General features: G+C 32.1%; 3 protein-coding genes across 9 annotated transcripts in view; 2 read left to right on the top strand and 1 right to left on the bottom strand.

Annotated features, from left to right (window-relative positions):
- Window positions 1-201: 201 nt before the first annotated feature.
- LOC132742258 (uncharacterized) lies at window positions 202-3017 on the top strand. Its single transcript, XM_060730607.1, has one exon. It carries the CDS (start codon window positions 1038-1040, stop codon window positions 2010-2012), a length of 975 nt encoding a protein of 324 aa, XP_060586590.1. The 5' UTR covers window positions 202-1037; the 3' UTR covers window positions 2013-3017.
- A 2207-nt stretch (window positions 3018-5224) lies between these two features.
- Window positions 5225-12574, bottom strand: LOC132742247 (Parkinson disease protein 7 homolog). The gene is made up of 5 exons (XM_060730594.1): window positions 12393-12574; window positions 10548-10709; window positions 9447-9516; window positions 8676-8807; window positions 5225-6173 (listed from the first exon to the last, which is right to left on the bottom strand). Exons 1-5 carry the CDS (start codon window positions 12549-12551, stop codon window positions 6028-6030), a joined length of 669 nt encoding a protein of 222 aa, XP_060586577.1. The 5' UTR covers window positions 12552-12574; the 3' UTR covers window positions 5225-6027.
- A 169-nt stretch (window positions 12575-12743) lies between these two features.
- LOC132742259 (forkhead-associated domain-containing protein 1-like) overlaps window positions 12744-24401 on the top strand; it is a 51566-nt gene continuing 39908 nt past the window's right edge. For 6 of the 7 annotated variants that reach the window (XM_060730609.1, XM_060730608.1, XM_060730613.1 and 3 more), the window contains exons 1-3: window positions 12744-13116; window positions 21227-21433; window positions 23755-23787. In XM_060730609.1, the coding sequence (XP_060586592.1) occupies window positions 13009-13116; window positions 21227-21433; window positions 23755-23787 (348 nt within the window). In that variant the 5' untranslated portion in view covers window positions 12744-13008. The remainder of the gene's footprint in view (window positions 13117-21226; window positions 21434-23754; window positions 23788-24401) is intronic. The other variant, XM_060730611.1, reaches the window with a different exon arrangement.

A 24401-nucleotide genomic window follows, 5' to 3' on the forward strand; every position in this document is an offset into this window, starting at 1 on the left:
ATTTGTACCAGTGAAATTAAGGATGAGATTTTGACGTCGTAAAACAAACGCATAACAACACGAAATAAGCTCATAGAAAAAGGAAAAAGAGAGGGAATCTCGCAAAAATATATATGTAGGAAGGAAATACAAATATATACCGAAGCAAACTTGTAGACCGCATAAAAAGCAGGCAATAAATCCCAGACATTAAGAGAGAAGATTGTTACTTGTAGACCGCGCAAGAAGCGCGCAATAGATTCCAGAGGAAATACACTGTTACTTGTAGACCGCGCAAGAAGCGCGCAATAGATTCCAGAGGAAATACACTGTTACTTGTAGACCGCGCAAGAAGCGCGCAATAGATTCCAGAGGAAATACACTGTTACTTGTAGACCGCGCAAGAAGCGCGCAATAGATTCCAGAGGAAATACACTGTTACTTGTAGACCGCGCAAGAAGCGCGCAATAGATTCCAGAGGAAATACACTGTTACTTGTAGACCGCGCAAGAAGCGCGCAATAGATTCCAGAGGAAATACATTGTTACTTGTAGACCGCGCAAGAAGCGCGCAATAGATTCCAGAGGAAATACATTGTTATTTAGGACAGTACAGTAAACACCGATAAACTGAAGAGAAAGGGAATAGTGGAGTACGATTTTATCATTTAAATAATTAACAATAAATTAAACGAATTGAGATTTAAAATTAGTGCAAGAAAATGCAATAAATTAATTTAACCAGTTCATACAAAATACCAAGTTCGCAAAAAGAACAGATTTTGAACGAAATTCACGTGTAACGAATAGTTAAAAATGAACAAAATTATGTTCAATCAGAAGAATTCATTGAAATGAAAACACCAACATTATATTAAACTTGAAATATTTCAACAGAGTGTAAACATAAGATTATATCAATTTAGCCATGCTTCAGAATAAAATGTCAACAGAACTTCCGCTATACCTATACACTTAAACGTGTTTACGTGGTAACGACAGATTAAAATCATTTATTCTCCATACTGTTTTTTGTCAAGATAACATTTCCTTGCTAAGATGGATATAAACTTGCCAATGAGCCCTCCAGTAAACAATAACATCCAGTCGAGTTTGTGTGACAGACTGGACGCCGTTGTTTTTGAAAAGATGCGTGTCGTCAACACACAACTTGACGCCCGGCTTACACTTCAAGAAAAAATCATTAATAAATATCGCAGAGACGTGGAAAAAATACACGCGCGTCAAACTCGAAAGATAAAGCGCGAGGTGAGACAAATTCGACAAAAGAAACCGGACTATGTGTGCGATGACTCTGATATAAGTACATCTAGAAGTCAAAACACGGTTGGTACAAGTCGACAACGATGTTTAAGTGAGCCGAGCAACTTAAGTTACTGCAGGCGGTACTATTCTCATCACTTTAACGTCAAGGAGCCGGAAAAAGAAGACAAGAAGGACAAAGACGGGAAAAAGCAGGGACCTACTGACTTCTTCAACATGAGGATGAGATTATATTTCGTCAACATGATGAACAATATTCGTCAGAGGACACATTTGCATCATGACATACCGGACGATCTCTCTTACACAAATAGAGACAGGTTAGACAGCAACGATCTAAATCTACATTCACATTTCCTTCCAAAACTACCCCATAATGCTAATGCAAACTATGATATTCATGAAGAGAAAGAAATATGCGGAGCGCAACAGGATGAACCAAACGAGGAAATCACAATTCATAGCGTTAAAGAAGAGGACGATGAAAACGTTTTCAATGAAGATGATCAAATTACAGACTTTGGAGGGATGCCTGTCCTTGCTAAAACCGATATTATACATGAAAACCCAAGAGATATTAATGCAAACAAGTCCTGGGACGGGAATAGACGTAGACATAGAAGTAAAGGCGGCAAGTCAAGGCGTAGAAGTATTTTAGGATCTGGATCGGAAGAAGAGGTGGTGTATAATGAAACTGAACGTAGGAAAGCAAAGCATGCCTTCGAGAAGATCTTTGCTGGCTTATTGTAACTGAAAGAACTGCGTGGACTTTGTAAACGATAGTTGAAGCGTTTCTGTGAAAGAAAGAAATAGACACAAGTGCTTTCCTTTCGATATGGCAGTTGATGCTTAATAAAAACGTAGTTGCTGCTAATAACATTTTTTTTTTCCGATAAGTATTTTTCTGGTTTAGTATGAAATAAAAATAAACCACATGTTCGAGAAGATATTTGCAGGCTTAGAGGACAAACAAACTAATTTCGAAAAGATATTTGCTAGCTTATTGTGACATATAGAACAATGTTTATTATATTGATGCTAGTTAGTTGTCATAGAAATAAAATGGGGCCAAGTGCCAAAAGTTATTTGAAGGTTATTCTGTGGTAGATGAAAAATTATAATTTTTAGGGGATATCTGCTGGATGTCGGTGATATAAAAAATACAGCATTATCTTTAAATAATTATTTGCTGTACTGCCGGTATTTTATTAATACAGCCGGACATATACTATACCTGAATTCAGACTGTTTTGCATAAAGACAATTAATGACGGATGACTGAATACAGACTTGAAAAAACGAATGATTACTGATTGCTTTTCAATGATTAGATGCCTTCCTGAAAATATTTGCTCACTAAGATAAACTAGTACAACATTGCTACGAACGACAGTGTCTTATTGTGTATGTACAATATGAATTCGAAAACACAATTGTTGATTGTGATACAGGAGTACAACACAACTTCTAGTGGATATTTTGCGAGCTGATATTATTTATGTACGTTCGTGTATGTTTTTATGATATAAAATTAACTGTATAATTTCGGGTGTACTTAAGTCAAACATTAATTATTTAACAACTAACATTTTCTATAAAACACGAATACAAACAAACATAACTGAAGGACAATTGAATATTGTTTGTTTTCAAGACACCACGTTAAAAAAGTTCCTAAAAAGTGAAATTTCGTTTGTAGCATTTAATTGACCCGTTTTGTAATGAAAAAGAATATAATATAAACTATATTAAATTTATTTGTGTTGTTATAAAAGCGGTTGTAACTTTGCAGTACATAAAATCTTTAAACATAACCAAACTTACACGCTGGTCTGGCATGTGACATTATCCCAATCTAAAATGTAAATGGTGAGTGTGCCTGTAAAAGTAAAAAAACTTGACATTTTGACAATTGTTTTCAATTGTGTATTCTATTTCAATAACCCACATGACTCATGGAAAGTTCTTTAAATATCCGTAAAAATGTACATGCATCTGTTACGGTCAATTGAAAGTACTGCAGTATTTTTATATTTCAGACCTTTTTTTTTAAATTTTTGGTCAATGGCTTTTGAAATATGGAACTAATTATAAATAAAGCTTGACTTTTCAACGAGAAAATGAGCATAATGTCACTTAAATGAAGTATTATTGATGTAACACTGGGTATTTCAGATCGTGAACCTTGTAATATGAATATATAATTTATTATATGAATACATAATTTCTTTGCATTTCATCCAAGCAATATGTACATGAAACTGTTATTAAAATGAGCACTCTTATACCTGTATACCAATTTAGCACTTGTATGTATAGGTAAAAACATATTTCTAGAAAGAACAACTTCTCTTAGTCAATTTTATAGCAAAAGAAACAATTTCACTAGTGTTTATCGCTGCATTTCTTTATTTAACAATTTGCTTAAAAGGAACAATAATTAAACCTCAGAAAAGGGTATTTTTTATCTATAGAGAAGGGGAAACATGAGTTTTATAACATCGGAATAATGGATTTAGAGGTTTTAGATGTTTATCACTTGAAAAGAGTAGCCCTGAATGTAACACTATTTGTTATAAAAATAGAAAAATGTAAACAAAGTACATGTAGTATTTTGACTTCCATACAAAATAACTACATATATTAACTGTACTGATTATAAAAGGCAACTGCAGATGCAAAAGGTTAAGCTGGTCACTGGCAAAAGGGTAAATTCTGGAAAGTATAATATGACATTTAAAATAAGAGTTAAGATATATAAAGAAAAGCATTTCTGGGGCCTAATGGGCCTTTACACTATGTGACGAGACGCTTCATGTTTAAAGTACTCTCAGCAATTTTCCAGTAATCTTTACAAAGAATATTTCGTCCTTTTTGCTACAATTGGATTTCATTATCAAGACCATGACCATTTATCAGGAGAAACCATTTTAAAACAAATTCTATGTTTCGTTTTAAGCTTAAGACAAATAATTTCAGAGGTAACAAATTATAGCCATTATTAAATCAGCAGGTGACGGGTATATAATATATATGCAGATTACCCATAATAATTCATCATTGATACATTATATATACATTCATCATGATTATCTGTAAACACTATAATCAATTGAAAATTAAGTAAATTATTTTTAGAATTAGATACCAATTATTTAAACAAAATTTATCTTGTTTTGGTAGTTCGTCAATCATACAATGTAGGTAGATTTTAGATATGCAGACAAATCCTGGGTAACTGATGTATTATTAACCAAGAAATAACCAAAGAAAATTTTGTTATCAGTTATACCTGTTATAATCCCAACTGTTGACTGCATGTTTTTCATTTTCAATACTTGACAATTATTCTGACTATGTGTACGAGTGTAAATTGACCTATTATGTATACTATAGAAAAAGTTCATTAGTGTGTATTTACAAAATTAAATTGGTCAGGCCTGGCTGTGCGGGGCGAACAATTTAATTTTGTAAATACATACCAGCTTAGTGTTCCAAGTTATTTTTATAAACAATTGATTTACTAGACTGATTAACATTTACTAATTTACCAAAGTAAATGTATTACGATTCATTTTAAATACTGAAATCCTATTGGACAAAAAATGATTTCAAACACTAAGATTTATTATCATATATAATTTGTTCCCATTAATAGTTTCAGGGTAATAATAAATGTATTGCAAGTAGGTACTGGAAACTTTATAATTTATATTCATGTAGCAATGTGTATTATAATATGGTCTGGGAAATGCTTTTCTTATTCTTGGGTAGATTTGTATAAACTAAAATTAAATTACGCAAATTACCTCCCTTTAACCTGGAAGAATTTTCCTATCACTCTTCTGTCTTTCAAAATAAAGGTAAAAATGACACTGCATCCAAATAGATCCTGAACATGTAACTGACATGTATTTTCATTATAACAAAATCTGATAATAAAACATGAGAAAAATGTGTAATGCTTTTTTATTGTTATTTATTTCAGAAAAACAAACAGTATTAAATATTTATCAAATAACAACATTATGCACCAAATGAGCTTATGATTTAACAGTACAATACACACATATTTCTATATGTATGTAGATGTATTAAACTGAGTAATACATGTATATCTACACTCATTCATTGCTTACAGCAACAAGCCACCACATTCTTCGAAAAATGGAAAATTCCGAAACGTGAGATTCATAAAGTAAAGGAAAATCTGGAAATTATGAAATTTTTGTCAAGCTTTGATAAAAACATTATGCCTTAGTTTGAATATAAATCTACACAACATCTGAACTCAAAAACAACTAATGACATTAGCGTTCATTTATTATTATAATGATTTCAGCATAAATACCTTGACATTTTACGATAGAGTAGTCTTTTTTACAGTTAACAAAATTTTTGCAAAAGAAAAGATCAGAAAACTAACTTCAACAATAAAAATTTACAATTTTTTCTTAACAATAAAATGGCAAGGATATGTGCAGAGAATTCAAGTATGGAGGCAACTGAAGGACAGGGTCGAGTCTAGGACACCCAATTACAACATAAGGTAAAAATTCCATGCAGGTATATGCAATCTATGATCCATAACCTTTGACCTATAGGATTTTTATTGATCACTATGAGGAAATGCTGAGTAACAAACTTAATCACTCAAAATTTACATCATAATCTTCGCCACTTTTTTTCGAGAGTTCACTCACACTGAATGGGTAAATTCAACTTTATGGCAACAAGAATATAGTCTGTGCAGTTGCCAAGGTAATCACATTTTTACAAGCATCGGTGCCACCAATGAATCTGCTTTCTCTTTACCCTGTATGGCTTCGACAATTTCAAGCGATGAAGCAGGTCCAGGGCCCCGACTTTTCAACTTCCCCCCTGTACTCCGATCTCTAGTACTTGTAAACTCTTAAAAAATTTCATATTAAATTTTATAGATACCTTCTAAAGAAAAAGTTTTTAAAACAAAAAAAAATGTTTCTTAAAGGGACTACTCTGAGGTTTTTGATATGACAGGATTGAAAATAATTTTTCGAGATTATGTCTTTCTGTTTCATGTGCCCAAGATGGTTTATGTACCATCAAACAAATGTATATCTGTAGAAACCTGTGCTAAGATAAATCAATTTTTAGGTAAGAATATGTCAGTCCCTAAATGAGGCTGATTTTTTTAATCTTGAAAAACAACAACAACAAGGGTGCCATAGTCACAAAATACACCCGTTTACGAAAGCTTTAGATGGAGATGGGGGCATTATGGATAAGTGTTATCTAGCAAGCAAGTTTTTATCCTTGGCACTGTGTTGTTAAATGAACCTTAAAACAAATCAGTAGGGAAGATAAAAAGTACATGTAATTGTAATTTAATAACTAAAAAATTCTGATTTAAGATTTTATTCTAGGGAAATACATTTCATTACAATTCTTAATCTTTGAATGAGCTGAACTGATATTTACTTGAAAATTAAAATATAATTAAATTTCTATGAGAAAGTATTTACATTTGATAAGGTAATTACTGTATGATCTTTATGAACAAATACCAAGTCTACAGAACACCATAGTTATCACAGTTAAGAATCTTGACCAATGAATGAAACATGTGTAAATAAATGTTACATTCTTTAGAACATACTCAAGTCCAAGAAAGAGGATTATTTTATGCCCTTTGATTAAATTCTATTTTTAGAATTGAAAGTGAAAGTAGATCAAGGGGAGTAATTGTGTAAGTCATTTATGAACAAAGTAATAACTTTGTTGTTGCCCTTTGATTAAATTCTATTTACAAAATCTGGATATTTCATCATCTTTAGTGACCTTGACCTTGTATATATTGACCTAAATTATATGTATCACAGCCATAGTCTTGATAATGACCATTTGTGTTACAATCCCTCAATAAACAAGCATTTGATAGTATTGCGGGCAATACAGTAGTCCCCTACCGGTCCCTCAAAAAGTTCTTTAATTGTCATACACTCCTGTGTATTGCCATTTATAATGAATTTGAGGATGAAGTCTGTATTTGAAAATATCGACCACAAAACATAATAAAATAAGTTTGTTTATATCACAGTAATGTGTTAAGTTTCCATGCTTAGTAAGGAAATTATGTTTATACAACCTTGTCATATTATTACGATGTGGGATTTTAAAGTAAATCCTATAAGGAATGAAGAAGTTGGAGTGAAAATACCAGTTTCTCGAAAAAAATCTAAGTTCAAGGGGGACATAATTCTGGAAATAGTCTTGCTAGAGTATTTAACCTTCTCAAAAATGTCGAGTGATAATAAGAAACATATATATGAAGTTTGAAGTAGATACATTAGGAAATAAAGAAGTTATTTAAAAAAGACAACATTTTTTCCCCTAAAAAATCTAAGTTCAAGGGAGGTAATATTAATATTTTTTGTGCTAGAGTTATAAAACCTTGTCACATATGATGTGGTTGATGACCAGGAACTTATATATTTAAAGTTTGAAGTAAACACCTTAAGAAATAAAGAACATATAGTGAAAAAAGCTGAAAAATTTAAATCAGAAATCTTGAAATTCAGGCTATTTGTTGCCATAGCAACCAGAATTTTCAACATAGGAAGAAAATAAAAAGATGTGCATAATCTCCAGACTGCCATCTACCCATATTTCAAGTTTCATAAAAATATTTTCAGTACTTTTTGAGTTATCACTGGATCCAGTTTATGTGTTAAATTTGCCATATTTTCAGACTATTTGTTGCCATAGCAACCAGAATTTTCAACATAGGAAGAAAAAAAAAAGACGTGCATAATCTCCATACTGCCATCTATCCATATATCAAGTTTCATAAAAATATTTTCAGTACTTTTTGCGTTATCGCGGGATCCAGTTTTGTGGACGGACGGACTGACGGACTGACAGACTGACAGACAGACAGACGGACAGACAGACGGACAGACAGACAGACGGACAGACGGACGGAGGGTAAACCTAAAGTCCCCTCCGGTTAAACCGGTAGGGGACTAATGATGACTAAATGGTCCATATACACATCTTCATATTTTTATCTGAACTTTGACCTCTATGTGTGACCTTGACCTTGGCCGCAAGGACCTGAATCTTGCACGCGACACTCCGCCTCACAATGGTGAACATTTGTGCCAAGTAATATTGAAATCCCTCTATACATGTGGAAGTTTTGCTCTGACAAGCATTTTTCAATGACCTCTAAGTGTGACCTTGACCTTTGACCTAGAGACCTTGTTCATGTGCGAAGCTAAGCTTCTGATAGTGGTTAAAATTTCTATGAAGTTTCATTAAAATCCCTCCATACATGTAGGAGATATGCTCCAGACAAAATTGGACGCCGCCCGCCCGCCAGGGGCGTTCCCATAATACGTCCCGTTTTTCAAACGGGCGTATAAAAAGAATGAAAAACAACAACAAAACAAAGAGTTACCGTTGTCTTAGAGGTAATGTACTTACCTAACTTATCTTTCACACTAGGATGAGATGTTACATTCTTTCCACTGCCCACTTTGTGACTGGCCAGAGCAATTGGAGCTGAAAGAAAACATATACAATGTACAATTTTTATATTTTTGGGGGAATTTTATTTTTCATGTAATACATGTATTTTAAAATCAAAGGGCTCACCATGGTAGAACCATAAACTTATATTATGAATCAATCAAAGAGTTATGAAAAGCTAAACTCATACAAGTACTAACAATAAGCCTACAAGTTAAGGGCAATGCCAACCTTTATGTCAGACCATAATTCCATACTGTTGGCTGCTTTGGATATTCAAATACGGTATTTATCTTTGTTTGAAATAATATACTGTAATACATGTATAGGAATCATGTTTTTTGTGGTTATTTTTTGGTATTATGTCACACCAACACATTATAGGTCATATGGCAACCTTCCAGCATTACTGTTGGAGGAAGAGCATAGGTGCCCTTCTGTGAATTATTTCAAGCACAAACAGGCACTTGAGTACAACCACCAACGTTCCATAAGTTAGTTGGATATGAAAGAATAAAAAGTCTGTGTCGGAATCTGAACCCACAGCAGTGATGGGTAAGTGGTTTGAAGGCAATTACCATAACTATTTGGCCAACTTCAAATACCGCCATGTTCATTATTCATATTAAGCATGATAACAGTTACCCATTATTTAAACCTATGATATATTACCTGCACATACTGCTGCTATCACTCTGCCACCTTTCTCCTGATCCTGTAGAATCTCTCCAACTTCTTTTGACTGAAATAAAATAAACTTATGTTATAAATACATCAAGTGTTATTTCTTTTGTCCTGTCCTCAAATCAACTAATTCTAAAACCATGTCCAAACAAATATTAAATACAAATAGGAGCAGTGCATGCGCTGTAAACCACTATCAATAAATATTGTAAGTTTAAAAGGGGCAGAACTCCTAAATATATTTGCCTTCAGGATAATGTCCCTTGTTTTACAACTGCTTTGTCATGATGATCAAGCATTACAAGTTTCAAGTTTATAGCTATAATAGTTTTGAAATCATCTTTAATACCAATAAAAAGAGTCAAAAAGGGGAATAACTCAAAAAATAAAGCTTTCAGAATAATGCCCCTTGTCTAACAACTGACTTTTTTCACATTAAACATTGAGAAATGTGCTACAGTAAAGTTTTTGCTAACCCTGCCACCACAGCAATAGTAATTATAGCTCCACTTTTTCTTCGAAAGAGAGGAGTTTTATATAATAACTTTGCCAAATTTTTTAAAAATATTTTTAGGAATAATTCAATTGACATACCATAATGATATGGAACATTATGTCTCAGAAATTGAAATATATTATAAATTCAACTCAACAAGGCAGCGAAGAAATGAGCATAATCAAAAGTAGGGTAGGAAAAAAACAATATAGAAGATTAAAAATCATATTAATAAAAGATCCTGTATGTTGTAATTAAGGATGTAACATACAGTTAAGTGAAGTTTTATATAATTATGTATATAATTATTCTTCTAAAACAATTTCCAAACATCCAAGAATATGTTAAATATGTACAGCAAATGTTTATATACAAATTTACATTATAATTAAACATTAGAATAAAAATTAATGCATTCATTTCTTACTGAAGACTTCATCGAAAATAAATAACTAATTACCTCCCTTAACTTACATGAAATATTAAATCCGGTAATATCTTTACAAATAATGCTTTTTGAAACTTACAATATTGATAAATCTTCATTTGAGCATCAGATTTATGAAATAAATCCATTAAAAACTTATTCTCACCGCAGCTAAATTTTTCGCTCCATTTGCTCCACCAGGACAAACAACGACATCATAGGGTCCTTGTTTAACAGCATCAGAGAGGGCCGCATCAGGTACTATTTTCACATTACGGCTGCACAATACAGGATCACTATTCATTAAACCAGCAAGCGTTACATCTATCTGTAAACAAAATACATGATGTAAATAAATAATTTGTTATGAAAAATGACTACATCTGATATTTAGATTTTTTTCTAAAAAATTTAATGCAGTGCTTTTTTTCATACTTTTAGATGAATGGTGGCAAGGTCTATGTAGAGAGGAAAATTGCATTGCTAAGGGAAAAAGTGGAAATCTAAAAACAGATGAATCAGTTCATTTAATGCATACATGCCATAACGTCCCCGATGTCCAGGAAAGTCCCAGAAATAAGGATTAATTGTTTACCCCCTGTGGCTTCCTGAGCGAAGGTGCCATACATCATTAACAAATGGCCAGTATAAATTTAATCCGCCTGCAGGCAGTTATTAGTGGTCAAACAACATGAATATTACCGCTATATATATGAGGTGATGAAATCTACAGGATTTAGCAAATGACATGGCTAATTGTCCTTACTTAAAATAGCTTTATTCTATCCTGTGACTGATTGAATTTAGGATGCCTAAATACTTAAAAAAAGATAGAAAAACTGTCAATAATTATTGACATTTTGTCTTGTTTATGTTGTCATTAAATTTGCAAGTTGTAATTACCCGTAATATAGGTTGTATGCCACTATGTAAATTTAAAAAAAAATGATCAATGCCCTCCAAATGAAAAGTGTCCCATAAATGAGTCTAAAAATTAGGGCATGTATGATTTTATGTTAATTCTAATATAATATCATCATCATACTTTTTTTTTAAAAGGGAATTTTATCAGAAATAGGGGAAACAAAAAATATTTTGGAGATGGGATTTGGGCCAAATATTGGTCACAAATTGGCCTAGAAAGAATGCAATGATTTATTTAAATGGACATAAAATAGTTGATATGATATGAAAGACAGTCTAGTTAAGTATATTGTGTTTTTACACATAGAAAATTGAGTGTCCAGTCCGACCTAGCAAAAATGTGATATTTGGTTTGTTGTTCAAAAAAGTGGGAAGAATTATGTTATTGTCAACATCTAGTGATGTCATTTAGCTGCAATTTAGTGGCATTCTGCTGATTTGGCGTGTTCAACCCCTGGGCTAATTATATCCCAACACTGAGCAGATAGGCGGGGCATTCCGATAACAATCTTTTCGGATTAGAATTGAGCTCGAATAGCAGGCCCAAGGGCCTGCTTCCAAAGTGACCTTTATGGTATAAACGCAAGTACCTGCTAGATAGTGATGGTTTTCAAAACTTTCATCGGAAGTATGAAATTGACACATATCTTGACACCGCAACTTTTTCGAATTACAAGATAAGGACAAAACCCGAGGAATTCTGATTGCTATGAAAACAGATGCGTAGACTGGTTTCCTGCACACTTCTATGGGAACAATAACAGGACAGGGAACAAGAATAAACGGAAGCAGTGTATAAAATAGCGAATGACAGTTTTAAAATAAAATAAAAATTTAGGAACGTTTATTTTGAGGCTTTGCCTTTTTCATAATAATTGGCGAGTGTTCCGAGTAAAAACCGATGTAGTGCATGAAATACCGAATGACTCCTTTGAAACGGAGAAATGAATGCTTTATAATCGACTTCACAGTTCATGGCTTTGCCTTATTTCATATTATTGAACTATCAAGGGAGACAACACATTTTTAACTAAATCAGTTTTACATCAAGGGAAGTAACTATAGTCTGAGAAAAGGTGACATTTACCCCTCCCCTTCTGAGAACATCAACGGCGATGACAGTCTCCATTTCCTCCGCTCCTTCAGATAAGATAACCAAAGCTTTCGGCATGATTCTACACTGCTCGTGAAACTGCTTAAAACCGTGCCGTTTGACTGCTGTAATTGTTCGATAAACAAACCGCATGAAACCGGAAGTAGAATTAATTTTTAAAAAGTCTTCAAACCAAAATTTATTTAATAACTTATTTTTTATTTCGGCATATATTTTCCAGTTTCAAATAAATATGAATGATTTATTGAAAATTATCTCAGAGAAATGAAATTATTGCAGTAAATATTGAAAATAAATAAAGAAATATTTTCAAATGTAGTCTCTAGGTTAGAGATTATGGTTGTTTGGGGTTGTTATGCCGAAACCTGTCAAATGTGGAAACTGATAGTTTTGATGACAATTGACAAGTTCATCACCATTGTTTAAATTTACATGTGTTTTTGAATATGATATGAATAAGTGTTGAAATTGTGTTATCGGAAAACGTTGTAAATAATTGCAAGTTAGTCAAATCTGTGTTCGATTTTCCAATTAATCAGTTTTTCACGGGCACCTGTTGTTTTTAATTGGCATGTGGTAAATCAACATCATGAGCCGGAATTCAAAAGCATTTCTGAAAGGAAACGATGGGAATTACTATCCATTGGCACCTAAAGTTACAACTATAGGAAAAGATGGATGTGACATACTTTTACAGGTGAATATTTGATATATTTTGTATCTAAGCATAATTCTTTTAACCATTAAAAATCATGTGCCATTGTGAATGCATGTCTGAAGCTGTTCACTCAATTCATTAACTGCTTTTACAAGTTTCAAATGCACTTTAAGCTAGAAGATAAGATACTTTGCTGTTTTTACTGTACCAAAAAGGAGTGTGAATTTGTAAATTATTGGACAGATTTAGTAATTTCTTAATGCACTGTCAAGTATTTAGCCTGATTTCCCAATCCCTGTAGAATAGCAGGGAACATTTAAAATGTAGAGCCAACAAAGCTCTAGCGTGCCATGTGCAGGATAATTAGATTTATGAAATGACTGCCAATACACCCTCTCTCCTACGCCACCTCCCTACTCTTTTTAAGGTTCACATAAAAGTACCTACATGTATTTACCAGTGACAGAAAAGGCAAAAAGAGGTTCTTCGTTTCAATGACTGGTTCATATATTGTTATAACATTCAGATATGTTTTATTTGATAGGCAATGCGGTGGCTCGATAGCTCAGTTGGTTAGCCCACTGATTATCACTCCTGAGGTCCTGGGTTTGATCCTGGGTTATAACCTTGGGATTTTCAGAGACACTTTCAGTGTTTCCCACCCACATTAATTTGTACCTAGAGGTGTACTGGTAAGAAATCCAGGTAATCCTCGCATGTATCAGTGCTATACACTGGGCATGTAAAAGAACCAAGGGGTCTATTCAATAAGAGCTAGGGACTGGTTCCCGGATTCCCTTGTATCTCATAGCTGTCTCTTAAAAATGTAAAAAATGTATACCTGCTTAGAGTGATCGTAAACGATTTTAAAGCAGTAAGATGTAGAACTAGAACTAGAATATGTACAATAGTTGAAAAAAAAACAACGTAAACTGGGTCAAATGGCATTGTTGCTGTGTTAGCCCATTAACAAATGCAGAACTTTGACTGGTTCAAATTGTCAGTGCTGGAGGATTTTCTAGGTTCACAATAATACCAAATGATTTTTGTTAAGTGCAAATCTATAATTTCATACTTTATTAGGTAAATAAAAAAATAAAATAAAAAAGAGTACCAGTTCAACGTTGCACATCAGTTTTTTTTTAAGACTGGCACTCATCAACATTGTATGCCTGCTGTTGTAATATTCATGTGAAATTTCTTCTTCTATGACAATTATAAATATAATGAATATGACAATATAATCAATATTCCTATAAATTAGCTCTTAATTGAACATTATTGTGTAATCTGAATACATTTTGATATGTCGTCATAATAGAAAGAAAGGAACTTAATATATGGCTATTAGATCAACCTCTGATGAAATAATTAGGGATATCTTGCTGTTGGCAGTGGTATAAAACATGGATATTTAACTTGGATACTTAGTTTTTGTGTCCAGCTTAATTTAACAATAAGGTGTGAGAGTATAATTGCTTGAAATGTACTTTACACAATATAAAATGTTTTTTGGGTCACTTTTACTAAGTTAAACCTTTTGTGAACGAAACAAAAATTTCAGTTTGAGGTATTTATTTGCCTGCAAAGTATGGTATATCTCCTATACTACTGAAAATCTTCCCCCGAAACTTCATGCTTGTCACATCAGGGTCAGAACTGTAGGTAATCACCTCAGACCCATAACTCTAGCAATGAAATTTTACTGAGTTATCCTCTTTGAATATAAATTAACTTTGTATATACCTAAGGCATGTTGCTTTAAATTGTATGTGTATAAATAAACAACAGCAGCAAGTGACTGCATGGCCAAGTGGTTTACATGTTAGACTCAAGTAATCTAAGGATCACTATCTGAGTAACATAGGTTTAAACACTGTCAGGGGTCACAGTTGTTTCCTTGAACAAGTCACGATTCACACTCATTGCTCAGTACTGGTTGGTTCCAGGAATTGATTCAAAAATGCGTCTAAAAGGTATTTAAGAAGCTTCCTATACACAATCAAACTAAAATAAATTATGTATAATTTACCAACAACAACAAAATCTCAATGTTTTAATATCATCATGCATGTTAATATGACAGATATCATCACAGTGTCTTACACACATTTAGATAAGTATCACATGACATTTAATTCGCTGTAAATCTTCCTCTATCAACAGTTACCGTAATGTTTCTATCAATACCTGAATTATAAAACACTAATTACAATCTATTGATTCATGGATGTAGGACCTGTGAATCAAGGGTACATAAACCTTGTTGGCAGCAACAGCTGTTAGTATTGGAATTCAGTGGTGTTTTTTTTGTTATTGTTACCCAAGAGTAATTAATGTAATTAACTAGAAAGGTGATACCAATAGATGAATTATAGATTAAATCAATCAAGTGAATCTGCAGCAGCATGAATGAATACTGTCTTTGTGACTAGGATTTGGGCAAGTCTTACCTGAATAAAAGAAAAGAAAATGTCAACTTACATACAAATCTGATCAACTGAACCTTAATTTATATACATGTAATTACCATATTTTATCAGACTTAAATAGAAAAACAGATCTGATCCCCAAAAGTTTAATAATGCGTTTTTTGTTGTTGTTTTTTTTTCAAATTAAAAGCTTTAAATTCTCTTTCAAAATGTATTCTGCATAAGAAAGACAATTTTAACTTGATGGTGACTGACCTTAAAATGTACCAGTATGTTAATATATGTATTACAAAATTTGAAATTATATGTGAAATGTTTGATTGTCCTTGAATATGATTCAGAAGTAAATATTTAATTGTTATTGAAAAATTGTTAAAATTTAAGATTGACAAGTATTAAATAAAAATGATAAAAGGGCTTGTAAACATGTAAATTAAAGAAACGTTAAATGCTGCTTTATTATAATGATCCTTAACTTGGATTTTTAACCCTTACCTTGCTAAATATCTTAAATGTACTTGTCCATATTTTAGTCTGGATAAAACTTTTGTTCATCATTTTTAGGGAATATTTCAAAATTAATACTTACTGAATAGCTAACTTATAACTTAGCCTTGTTTGATTTTATTCATTAGTAAACAAAGCCTTAATTAGGTTGTTCCACTTTATTCATGTAGAAATTTTACGTAAAAACAATATTTTTAAGTTGTCTTACGATGCTAGAAAAGTCCAAACAAGATTTCGATCTGTGGTGAGTTACAAAAAATAATTATAAATTATAAAAGCTTTTGAGACTGTGATTTAATTTTCTTTGATTGCTTTTAACAATTATTTTTTTATGTTATACTTACAGGTCTGTTTCAAAATGCTTAATTTTGCTATGCGTTAATTTTGAGGTAAAATCTGTGATTTCAATTTCTCTGAAATATATGAGAACAAAATAAAGAAAACAGAATCCTTAAAAAAACGTCCAGTTTTTTAACAACAATGATCAATAAAGAAGGGTGACATTCATTTAACTCATTGTTTAATTTCATGTTAAAAAATACTGAACAAATGTTGTCATTGATAGTTTGGCTAGAATGTAGGGAGTTGTAGGCTGGCTGGACTGACACATGACATTAAAGGGACAACACTGAGGTTTTAAGTACATTATGGAACTTAATTTTTTTCTAGATTTTTACACCATTTGATCATGGTCTGTACCAATATTTTAGATGGTTTGCTTGCTTTGTTTTTCCTGAATAATCATTTGTATTTAGGAAATAAACTTAAATATAAAAGTTTTAAAATGCTTTTTGTGTCGCCTTGAAAAGGTGACATATAGGGGTTACTTTTGTCGGCGGTGTCGGCGGCGGCGGCGTCTGTGTCGGCGTCGTTGTCGGCGTCGGCGTCCGCTAAAGCTTGTCCGGAGCATAACTCAGTCACTATAAGTCTGATTGACTTCAAACTTGGTATGCATGCTTCTTTCAATAACCCGAAGTGCAGTGCACAAGGACCGGTACTCTGCAGTTCTTATTTTTTGAGTTATTGCCCTTTGTTAATTTTCATACTTTAATTTTGTCCGGGCCATTTCTCTTCAACTAAAAAAGCTATAGACTTGAAACTTCATAGGATGATAGATCTCATTAAGAAGAAATGCAGTGCACAAGAACCAGTACTCTGCACTTCCTAATTTTTGAGTTATTGCCCTTTGTTAATTTTCATACTTTATTTTTGTCCGGGCCATTTCTCCTAATGTATAAAAGCCATGGACTTGAAACTTCATAGGATGATAGGTCTCATTAAGAAGAAGTGCAGTGCACAAGAACTGGTACTCTGCATTTCTTATTTTTTGAGTTATTGCCCTTTGTTTATTTTCATTTTTTAATTTTGTCCGGGCCATTTCTCCTTAAGTATAAAAGCTATGGACTTGAAACTTCATAGGATGATAGATCTCATTATTAAGAAGTGCAGTGCACAAGAATCGGTACTTTGCATTTCTTAATTTTTGAGTTATGGCCCTTTGTTAATTTTCATACTTAATTTTTGTCCAGGCCATTTCTCCGAAAGTATAAAAGTTATGGACTTGAAACTTCATAGGATGATAGATCTCATTAAAAAGAAGTGCAGTGCATAAGAACTGATACTCTGCATTTCTTATTTTTGAGTAATTGCCCTTTTTTGATTTTCTTACTTTATTTCTGTCCTGGTCATTTCTCCTCAAGTATGAAAGCTATGGACTTGAAACATCATAGAATGATAGATCTTATTGATAAGAAGTGCAGTGTACAGAAATGCTGCTCTGCACGTATTATTTTTTTAGTTATTGCCCTTTGTTATTTTTCATATTTCATTTTTGTCCTGGCCATTTCCCCTAAACTACATTGTTCACAAGGCGACACATCCGACTCGCGGAGTTCTAGTTTATCTTTCAGAGTACATGTAACTAATGATTTTCAATTAAATTCCTAATATATGTTTTATTATCTGTTTCATATTTTTTCATGTTAATTAGCGCCCCATGTGATCTATGTAGGATTTTCAAATTTTATGTTTTAAGGCTTTAGACCTTAGTTAGGAGCTCTTCAACTATTCGCTCATTCTCAATAAAACACAGCATTTGGTGTTCCACTGGGTAGCTCTTATACGAAGGAATTTCTTGAGGTCAAAATGTCGTTAGAAAGGTGGCTGCCACTTTGTCTAATAGGGACTCTCTCAGTTTTACATTTTTATATGGTATTTTTCTTTTACAAGTACCATTAATGCCCTAAAATGTAACATACGTTACTGTCGCCACCTAGATTTTTTAACTTTGAAATTGTGTTTCAGAAAAATAAGTTCCAGAATAAACGAAACATGTGCAATTTGTCATTGCCGCGTGTATATATGCACTTCGATTATTAGTAAAAATTATATTTGATTGATAAAACCTCATTGATATAATGGATGATCAAATGTCGCCAAACGTATATAAATAAATATTTTCAAACCTAAAACAATTGGAAGCGAAACAGAAATTACATTATTGAATCGATGCATGCTTAATAATACAGCATATATATAATTATAAGCAAAAATAAGCTTGCAGCCTCCAAAATATCATTCTGTTTTCGGAAATTTTCAATTTTTATTCAATTTTTTTCAACAGCATTTTAAAAAGAAACATACGTTACCATTGTTTAAGAACTGATCCATTCAAGGAAGACTCCAAACAAGAAATAAAATTAACATGTGTGTAACTCTGATATATTAACCACAAATTATGGCGGGTTATATGCTCTTGCGTCATTTTTCAACCCAATTTCGATGTAAAAATGAAACATACGTTACAGAAACATACGTTACTAACTTTTTAAAATAATTTTATCCAAAGGTAAATTGAAGTCAGAAAGCACGTATAACAGCAACATTAACTTCCATTTGACATTAGTAAGTAAATTTTGTTAACTTTGGTCGAGTTTCAACATGTTTAAGTAACCACAGTGAAACAAACGTTACTTTTATCAAACAGACTTTATATTTTTTACACATGCAAATATAAAAAACATAAAATCGCATTTTTATGACAAAAGAATGATATACATTTGATTTCTAAATAAAAAAGTCGATTTTACATGTAAATTTCAATTTTGTGATAAAGTTCATAAATAGACCAGTGTGAAACATACGTTACTCCAACTTACAATTCAACAATTTTTGAAAATTTACTGGAATTAGCATGCCTGTTAGTAACGGTAACCTTGTATTAGATGAAAGAAAATACAAAAGTGTTTTTGCAAAGGAAAGATATTTGCATAATATGTTGATGTACCAGCAGAAATGTTAAAAATATATAACAAGCTGTTGAAGTTCTCTACAACAACTAATTCGTTTCTGCAAATAGCTTATTGGTCATATTTCATTCTATATATAATAATGTTAAAATAATATCCAAAAATATAAATTATTTTACAAAAAATGAAATTGTTTTCTTAGCCTTTACTTGTAATTGAAAAAAAAGAAACATACGTGATATGCCATATGGGGTTAAATATAGAACTGCTTAGCAATAAATTTTCCAAATATGAAGAAAATGGAAAGTTGAATGTTTGAAGAAAAAGGTTACTAAATACAACATTTGTGTATGCATTTGACCTCTCATATATTATAAATGATATATATCCTTTGAATGAAGACATGAAATAATCATTTCCAAATTTGACTCTTTTTGCTTTCAACGAATATTTAACTTTGAAGAAATTAACTAAAAATTAGCAAGGAATCCGACTTCCTTGAATTTTCCTGGGTTTGAAAGTCCCTCTACATAGAGAATTTACAGATTTTGATATATTTTACAGACATTTGCTATCTATATTCAGCCCATATGTTACATTATTAGATCTGAAATCTACGTTACCGAGGAAATGCATTGTCATTACCGAAATAAATGCTATCCTGTTATATTTTAGTTTCTTGTTGAAAATATTTCTGGCAAACTTGCAAAATACCCTAAACTTTTACTTCAGGGATAAAAAATGACAAAATGACAACATCAAATTTTTAATATTTTCCAACCTCAAATGCTTTGTTTTATTGAGAATGGGCGTATTACCGTTGGATCTTACTGGATGATTTATTACAAAATGAAGAAACTCATTAATTTTCTTAGAACTTGATAAGCAATAATAAGGGTCTATTAATACTGCCAAAGAATTGCTTTGATTAAAGTTTTGTTTTGATATCAAGTTTAACAATATTATAGTGAAATAATTACTCTGCTTAAAATGACTGCAGTGATTGGTGTGCCGTGGCGAAGTGATGAAATAAATGTATGAAATATAACAATAAGTGTGTTATATATAAATGGAAGGTTGAAAAAGAAAAAAAGACACATACATCTTTTATTGTTAAGTAGTCTGTGATATTTAATTTATTTCATTTTCATATATTTGATAATCTATGGAAGAAAAAATCTGATTCCAAAATGAAAGTAAAATGGGCCTGCAGATTGTTTTCAAATGGAGTATTTTCATTGGTCACAGGAAAACCTCGGACCAATGAAAATACTTAAAGGGAAACAACTCTGCTGTGCCAATTTACTTTCATTTTGGATTGAGAATTTGACATATAGATAAAAAGGTGCGTTATAGTTTCATATGATGCTTTGATTGAACAATTATTATAAATAATAACTTAATTTTATCATATTTAAATACGCAATACAAAGAAATATTCTTTCACGGTGAATTTAGTGTGTTTTACTCGTGAGAGTTTTACCGAAACGGTGCAATCAGATCTCTTCCGAGTTTCATTTGTTGACAGTTTGGGCTTGGATATTTCTTGCTACGTATAATCAGCGAAGGTGCCATTGTTGTTTTCTTAAAGAGTATTTATTTATCTAAGATTTGAGACCAAGATTGTTAAGATTGGTGAAAAATTGATGAATATATGCGCTGATAATTGAGATGCTAGTGATATTTCTATGCAAAATGAAAGTAGAGTAAAATACCTTTATAATATTTTAGTCATAAAATTTTTTTTTATAATTTTTTTTAGGGTTTTGGGTTGTAGAGGGGGAACGGGGGTTTAGTGTAAGTCATGGTCACGCAACGTTTACCTGTGTATTATATCAAAGCAAATCTTTGTCAGTAACTATAAAAACATTTACATTTTGTTGCATTAATTTCTGTAATAATTCACATACTTTTCCCTGTTTTTGTATAAAACGTTGTGTTTATTTATCTTTTTATTTATAGACAAATGGTGTAGACCAACAACACGCCGTCGTAGAGTACAGCGAACAAGAAGATTGCTATGTGTTACAAGATCTCAACTCCACACAGGGAACATACGTTAATGATGTTCGTGTTCAAAATGCCGCTGTTCGTCTCGCACCAGGGGACGTGATCAGATTCGGCTACGGAGGAACACCTTATGAACTAAATATAGATAATCCACCACCGGTAATATGTAGTTGTTATTTAATTGTTAATTCAGAGAAAAGTGAATGCAATTTATGATTTTATGTAAATGATCTCCAAAATGTTTATATGCAAGGCTCTTATAAAAGAGAAAGAAAAAAAAAAGGCTCTAAATCATCTTAAAGGAACTTCACTGCGTTTTTTTTTTATATGAGGGGACAGAAAATGTTTTCTTGAGAAATTTATACTATTTGATGTAGGATTATACAAAACACCTGAATGCAAAATTTCAGATCATTGCTCTGACCTTCATGTTCCAGAATAATCACTTTTATTGTACAAAATTGATGCACTGTTACATAAAACCCAACCCAAAAAATATAAATTTACTTTTTCATGAACTGTTGGGATTGGGAAAGGTTCTTTCGCTATTATAAATACATTTTACATTTTTGCTAATTATATCAATATATACTTGGTTCCTATGATATCAAGGGTTCTATGATATCAAGGTATTTAAATTTTCTGTGACTGTTAGTAAAAGCAACACATGATGATGCTAATATTTGTAAAACTTGCACACTAGATTCATTTTCATCTGCCAATAAATTTAATTTGGTGAATAATGAATGTATTTGTGGCAAGAAAACTATTTTTATAAAACCTTCATATTTGACTACCATTTTCCTTAATTAATTTTACACAGTCAATTAAAATATGTTATAAACACATATACTGACATATAGTCTGTTCATATAGTTTTAATTTTACAGCAAGTTAACTGTTGGAAGTTTTTCACAACTTAACTTGAAAGTTTTGACCCATGAGACTATCCTTCCATACTTGCTTTTTTGGGGATTACCTTGATACCGTAGTAACCTCCTCTGAAATTACCCAAAATGGCAGACATTGAAAATATTCTAAAAAATGTCATTTTTATTGGTTCTTTTGAAATATTTTTTGACAAACAGTTCTGGAAAAGGTTCAGTTATAAGATGGAAGAAAAATCTCATTCATTTATGATATTTATATTTAAATATTTTCTGATAAATGTTAAGTACAGTGATATCATAGAACCCCGGGCTAATATATTAATCTTTCTTGATCATTTACATAAAGTCTTTGATATCCTGAATATATAAGTTTGGCTAGATGTAAATATATATCATAAATGTATTAACCATTAATTTATTAATAATTAAATGTTTGTCAGTAACAAAATTGATTGTTATTAATATGACCACTTACTTATACAATCATGTATAGTTCTCATTTGTTTGATTTTGCAAAACAAGATCTTATTACTGAAAATAAAGAACTTATAATACGCATAATTTTCATGTACTGAATTTAAAGTTCTTCAGAGTCCGAGCTGCATGCCTTCAGATGAGCCGAAATATTTCGTAAAAACTTGAGAAAAATGTTTTAGAAAAGTAAAAAGATTCAAGATTCAAGTAATAATTTACATGGTACCAGTATTTGTAATTACTTACTGATTATGCAGTATTAATAACTATATTTCTACTGAGTAAGGGCTATTATTGCATATATTTTTGCTGCTTTTTGGTAATTAATTTATGTGCAGTGTAAGTGCCATTAGCAATGTGCAAATTTCTTCCATTGTTCACTTTACAATATTATACTTTTAAATACATTTTCAAAATTTTCATGAAAATTAGCATAAATCTGGAGGCATGCTGCTTTTACTTAAAAAAATGTTTTGATTATTCAGCTAGTCATACACCCTAAATGTGTCAGCCACTCATCATTTGTGTAGGAAATAAAATGTTTGTTTCTGATCATATAATTTATTTTTAGATTAATTCTTTTCATTTTTTTGTCAGTTATATGATGTGATATTTTTTTCCTTTTACTCATCATTTGTATAATGCAAAATTTTATTTGAACTTTTTAGTATCTGTTATGTAAGTGTTGAGAATTACAAACAAACCAAATTTTTTTTACATAAATATTAACTTAGAAACAAACATTTATTTCTTTGTCCAAGATATATACATCCTTCAATGTTATACATATATTTAACAACGTTCTCCGTGTATATGAGCCGTGTCACGACAAAACCAACATAGTGCGTTTGCGACCAGCATGGATCCAGACCAGCCAGCGCATCCGCGCAGTCTGATCAGGATCCATGCTGTTCGCTTACAAACTCTATTACACTTAGTAGAGAAACTGATAGCGAACAGCATGGATCCTGATCAGACTGCGCGGATGCGCAGGCTATCCGCGCAGGCTGGTCTGGATCCATGCTGTTCGCAAACCCATTATGTTGGTTTTGTCATGGCGCGGCTCAAATGTTACACATATATTTAACAATGTTCTCCGTGTATATATAATTATAGAACCAGATTTTGCCGTTATACCACCAGTCTACAGTACGTATTGCTACACCCATGTCATAATGTTCCCCCCATTGTTTATGTTAGCATGTAGCCTAACCCTTTACCTGCTGGAACTTAAAATAGTATTGAGCCTTTAGCAACAGCATAGAGTCTGGCCAGTCTGTACCCACTTGTGGCTGAGCGGTTGCCTTTAAGGGTTGAGGCATCAGGATTGCAGCCACCGTTTAATTCATAATAGGCAACTAAAAATGGGTTTGAATAACTCAAATTTATGTATCTCTTAGCTCCAGCAAGTTAGATGGTTTTGAGCCATGGTGTTGCTTTAAGTTTGTAACACCCAAGGTAAGCTAAAATAATCTTTCCTGTTCCGACGTCATATGACCAGAATTGTGTTGGTGGGTCGTCAAAACAAACCTGGACTTCATTCTGTGCAGTCTGACCTGGGGCTCGATCGATACTGTTTGTTGCTCAGTTTTTAGCTTTTATAATTATTATAGAATCATTTGAAATTTAAATGGAAAACAAATTCAAAGCAAATGGCAAATCTATTACAAATATAACCAGCAGGTAAAGTGGTAATTTACCAGGTGGTAGGGTAGACTAGAATTTCTTTATAAGGACAGCCCTATAATAGGAGTATTGCATAT

Source organism: Ruditapes philippinarum, unplaced genomic scaffold (assembly GCF_026571515.1).
Source record: "Ruditapes philippinarum isolate M1 unplaced genomic scaffold, ASM2657151v2 ctg1079_1_1_1_1, whole genome shotgun sequence".
NCBI lineage: Eukaryota > Metazoa > Mollusca > Bivalvia > Venerida > Veneridae > Ruditapes > Ruditapes philippinarum.

What these genes read in the sequence shown, in the direction of transcription:
- LOC132742258 (XM_060730607.1), top strand. Translation starts at nt 1,038, where the DNA reads ATGGATATAAACTTGCCAATGAGCCCTCCAGTAAACAATAACATCCAG.
- LOC132742247 (XM_060730594.1), bottom strand. Translation starts at nt 12,551, where the DNA reads ATGCGGTTTGTTTATCGAACAATTACAGCAGTCAAACGGCACGGTTTT. An exon ending in ATGTTCTCAGAAGGGGAGGG is followed by an intron (nt 10,710 to 12,392) that starts GTAAATGTCACC and finishes TTTTGTTTACAG; the next exon opens with ATAGATGTAACGCTTGCTGG. An exon ending in TTGTTTTGTTGTTGTTTTTC is followed by an intron (nt 6,174 to 8,675) that starts ATTCTTTTTATA and finishes AAATTTTTTAAG; the next exon opens with AGTTTACAAGTACTAGAGAT.